A 5,000-nucleotide genomic window follows, 5' to 3' on the forward strand; every position below is an offset into this window, starting at 1 on the left:
GGAAGGAATCTTTCAACACAGGAAGTTGCTCACATCTGTTTGGATTGTTCTAGAGGGGATTTGAATCTGATCATGAGTTATTCTCATTCTTTGGAGCAGGATTTATGAAAAACATCTCTGAATATCTGAAGGGACTCTAGACATCACTATCAAAGATGGCGGAAGAGAATCGATCAATAAACGCACAGAAAGCAGGAATGCTCCAGACAAATGGTAAAACTACTCCAAACATTTCCTAACTTTAATGTCAGTGTATCGACAGAAGTCAGAGACTCACACGGACGAACAGGAGCTCATTAGAAAACCACAATTCTCTAGATTAAGGAGAAAAAACGTCACATCTCTGACTCAAACAGTGGTGGAGTAATGACGTTCTGAAGACAAGGTGATAGGTGGAAGTGTATGCGCTCCCACTTCTCTTAGCTGATACCACAGTTGTTCGTTTTTCTCCATTTTCACATTTCTTTATTACTTGTGCTTTTAATTGTCATGACATTAACATGTAGAGTGTAATGCTTATGATGAGGTTTCTATGTGAACTTGTGGAAGCACAAGTGAGAACTCCTCCTGTGAATGGAGCAGGAACTGTACAGTCTGTTTTTGTGCTGACTGTTTATAGTTTCAACACTGAGAGAGGAAGCTGCTGATTCAACATCCAACTCTTCTGACAGAAAACTGGGGTTTCTTGGGAGGTGCAGTTTGTACAGAACTGTCATTTAAACAACATTTAAAAGATGAGACTGTCACTAAATATACTGTTGATGTTATATGGAAAATTAAAGATCATAATAAGGAAATAAATCACATAAATTATTGACCTGTGAATAAATTCATGTGATTTAAACTCAGCATCTTGGAAGCCACGGTTGTTTTTGGACACATCACACACACTAAAAGAAGGCTCTTACACCCGTGTGTGTGTGTGTGTGTGTGTGTGTGTGTGTGTGTGTTTGTGTGTGTGAGAGACCTACATGGTGTTAAGCCCGTCATATAATGAGCTATTAACTGCCGTCTCTTTTCAGCTCTCAGCCTGACTTCGACACAAATCCCCCCTTTATAATCCACCACACACACACACACACACACACACACACACACACACACACACACACACACACCACAACATCTAGCTTCAGTTCACTTCCTGGTGTCAAATCACTGACAAAGACCTCTGAGGAGGGATGGTGGGGTGGTTATAAAAGCTGCAATCCAGACAGCAATATGTACACACACACACACACACACACACACAATAACAAAGCTCACATAGACTGCGGCAGGTTTCAACAGGTAAAACTGTAACGTTAGCAACAACCGATAAACACCTGTGCAAAGGTTCAGCTGTACAACTATCATGTCAAACATATCGTCATGTGATCAGATTTCCCTTTGAGCAGAGAGCCTGTTCTCCTGACGCCGTCTCTACCTGGGCTGCACAGACTAACTAGACACTACGCCGCGTTAACATGGACGTTTTGAGCAGAATGACTTCCCCTCTCTTGATTGGTTATAGCTGTTTGATTCCTCCATCTTTACTGAAGCCCTTGTTCCCATCTCCTATATGAAACACAGCCGACTGTACAGAACAGAAGCCACTGATTAACAGCTGTCCAAGATCACCTGGGCAGCACCTCAGGTCAGCGATACTGTGTCTGGATTCTTCCACGTCTCTGGAAACAGCAGTTTCCCAGGTTTCGGCTCTGAGTCGAAAGTCGTTCTTTGTCGACTAGCTTTCATTTTAATGCTGAACACATCCTCACCTTTATACATTCTCAAGGATAACAAAACACTACTACTTTAAGGTTTAATTTCTCCTTAGCTCAGGGACGTACTTAAGGGTGTGTAGCACAGAGTCTCTTCTAAGGTTTCCTTTGAGGAACAATTTACGGCATTTACAGCAGTGAAAGAGATTTTACAGCGGTAAAATTGTCCCGTTTCCATTGTTCCCGTTTGTTTGCTGCCATTAGCTTGTGATAGGCTGAGTGTTATCAGTTTTGGAAAGTCAGTAACTCTGTGAGTGACCCGACACACCTCTGACCTGTGGACACACCTGGACTTCACCTGACCAGAGAGATCATGTGACATAAAACTGTAGAGCTCCCTGAGCTGAGGAGAGAGGAGCGATCCACCTGTAGACAGTCGGACGGATCATAAACTGACTGCAGGTCAGATCTGTGACGTGGAATCACTTCCTCATCGTTAAAGGTCCGTTGGTTGGGATGTTTTCATGTTCTTCATTAATCACCGTGAACTCAGACATGTTGCAGTTAAGAGTCAGAGGTGCCTTTAGTTTTGTACCTTAGTTTGGTCACTAAGGTCTGAAGTAGTTTAACGTCTTTAAAAGGAATTCCCATAAGGAGAAAACCTTAAATACTTCAGTGAACATTTGAAGGAAACCTTCAGAAAAAAGACTTTAGGGTGTTTGTTTTAAGGAAACCTTAACTCAGACTTTAAGGAAAACTTAACTTAAGGTGTTTTGTACAACTTAAATTCATCAAGTTTCGTAGTGAAAGATCTATTTCCTACAGCTTATATGACTTTCTTCTTGATTCCTCTGACATTCAGATATTAAGCTAAGCTAAGCTAAACTAAGCTAAGCTAAGATAAGTTAACATAAATTAAGCTAAGCTAAAATAAGTTAAGCTAAGCTAAGCTAAGCTATCATCATTTTCAACTTGCCTCCATAAAGAGACTGAAGGAGCGTTGGGTCGGACTCTGGATAAACAGAAACGAACACAAGATATTCACAATGCTCTGATCCAACAAAACACACATACACACAATGACACACTACTACTACTACTACTACTACTACTACTACTACTACTACTACTGCTCCTGGGAGCGCACACAAACGTTACCATGGTGACGAGGTATGCTGCTGGCCGGCCAGATGAAGGGTCTTGGGCCGGGCGGCGGAGCAACTGCCTGCATTAGCTGGCCGCTCCCAGTAGGGGTCACTGTGAAACACACACAAAAAAAAATGTGAAAAGGTTCTTTAACGACAAGAGACAACGAGCAGGAAGAAGAAGGAGAAGGAGAAGAGGAGGTGGGAGGAAAAGGAAACGAAAGCAAGAGAAACAAAGATTGAGAAGAGGAAACATGGAGAAAGGATGTACATCAAAATACAAATGTCATGAGCATAAATAAAATTAACCATTGCAAAATATATTCACACAAGCAGTTAATCAATAAGATTATTTGGCAACAGATTCATGTGGAAAAATGATCAACAATTGGGCATCTCAAGCTCAGTGGGCAAACCAAATAAAAAGGTGTGGACCTTATATCATCTAAAATACTGCACCAGTCTGTTGTTTACACATAATCACCATGACAACACAAACAGGGGACAATTAAAACAGCGCGACTTTTGCTTTAACGATCCGTCAACAAGCAGCGGAGCAGAGGAGGGTTCGTTATCACCGACTCACAACACTTTTAAATTCTCACAGTTTCCAAAAATACCTAAAGTGCAGGAACAATTATGAGCTGTGGTGCCCCGCTGACCCCCGCTGACCCCCACTGACCCCACTGACCCCCGCTGACCCCACTGACCCCCGCTGACTCCACCCTCCCTCGTATGACATGAGGCAAATGGAAACAACATTTTGAAAGAAAATTCTAGAGCTTTCAGTCAAAAATCTGGTGGCCTTCCTCGGCAGATTGAGGGAAAATAAATGCATACTTGACTAACTGTGATGACTTAAACAACCCAAGCAAGTTTCAAGAGTCTGCAGATTGATTTTCACACTGTGTGGAAGGAGATCTGGGATCTGGAACGGCAGGAGATAAAAACACCATTATAACTTCTGTCTTCATAATGTGCTGGAGCGGAGAATTTAAATTAGCAGTTATTACAATTTCCAAAAACTAGTTGTCCACACTGTGAAAGCTGGAGTTGGTCACCCAGTTGTAAACATGGTGTAGCTTGAAGGAGGAGCTGACAGAGGGAACAGACTCCGTGGAATAAGATGCTCTGACAAACTGAAATCTACTCCAGAGCAAAGCTGTGTGTGAAGGGTTAAAAGAGCCTGAGCCCTGCACAGATTCAGCTCCATGCTTTTTACAAACACACTCAAGTCAAAGAGCTTTCACTGAAGGAGGCAACATTTCATTTCTATTGTCCTGGTCCATGAATAAAAGTCTTCTAATTATCAGCGTGTTCAAAGTTAAATCTCTGGTCGGACGGTTAAAGTGTTAAAGTGCATTTGGAGATGAAGCTGCCTTTGGAAATATTTACCAAATAAATAAAACCTCCAGTTTAGTGGTGGTGGGTTTTTTTTTTTTTAAAAGCTAAACGCTGCCGACTGGGACTCAACAGGCAGCCGAAGTGACACAGAGTCAAATACAAAATACAAAGCAGCCCCAAAGTGACTGTCTATGCACAGTGAATTATTTGAATTTTACACACCCACCAAAGACAGGCTGTCAAAACCCATGCCGGAATGGATTTTTCATACGAAGAGAGGGAGCGAGGGAGAGCCGAGGAGAATAAAAGAGAGGAGACGGATAAAAAAAAATAAAAAATAAGAGGCGGAAAGAGGGTGAGACACACCGGGAGAGACAGGGAGGAGGAGGGGAGAGAGAGGGAGAGGCAGTGAAGCGATGCTGGCTTGCAGGAGAACATTAGCTGCACTGTGTAGCGCACCATAAAACCACTGACATTGTCGGTCTTGCTTTGTGGACGAGTATTATTGTAAAACACAGTTTTCTGAGGCGAGCCGGCCGCTATTGTTCTTGTCAGAGGGTGAAGCGAGGGCACCGCCGGCATAACTTATTTCACTTTTAAAGCCACGGCAGACGGCAGAGAGAGTTGGTTTTCAAATTAAACCACCGAGATGTAAGTCCGAGAGATTGTATTACTTTTAGATTTGATCTCTTGATGCATGACTAGGAAACATATCGCTGCTGCTGCTGCTGCTGCTGTCGGGAGGAAGGGAGGAAGAAAACAATAAAAGATGAAGAGAGCGCAGCCGTCTGCAAGAAGAGAAGCAGGT

General features: G+C 42.7%; 1 protein-coding gene across 1 annotated transcript in view; it reads right to left on the reverse strand.

Moving 5' to 3' along the window:
• npas3 (neuronal PAS domain protein 3) overlaps positions 1 to 5,000 on the reverse strand; it is a 300,964-nt gene that overhangs the window by 223,484 nt on the left and 72,480 nt on the right. The window contains exon 2 of the mRNA XM_022764686.1: positions 2,862 to 2,960. Within this exon, the coding sequence (XP_022620407.1) occupies positions 2,862 to 2,960 (99 nt within the window). The remainder of the gene's footprint in view (positions 1 to 2,861; positions 2,961 to 5,000) is intronic.

The sequence above is a fragment of the Seriola dumerili genome, unplaced genomic scaffold (genome assembly GCF_002260705.1).
Source record: "Seriola dumerili isolate Sdu_G_001 unplaced genomic scaffold, Sdu_1.0 BDQW01000565.1, whole genome shotgun sequence".
NCBI lineage: Eukaryota > Metazoa > Chordata > Actinopteri > Carangiformes > Carangidae > Seriola > Seriola dumerili.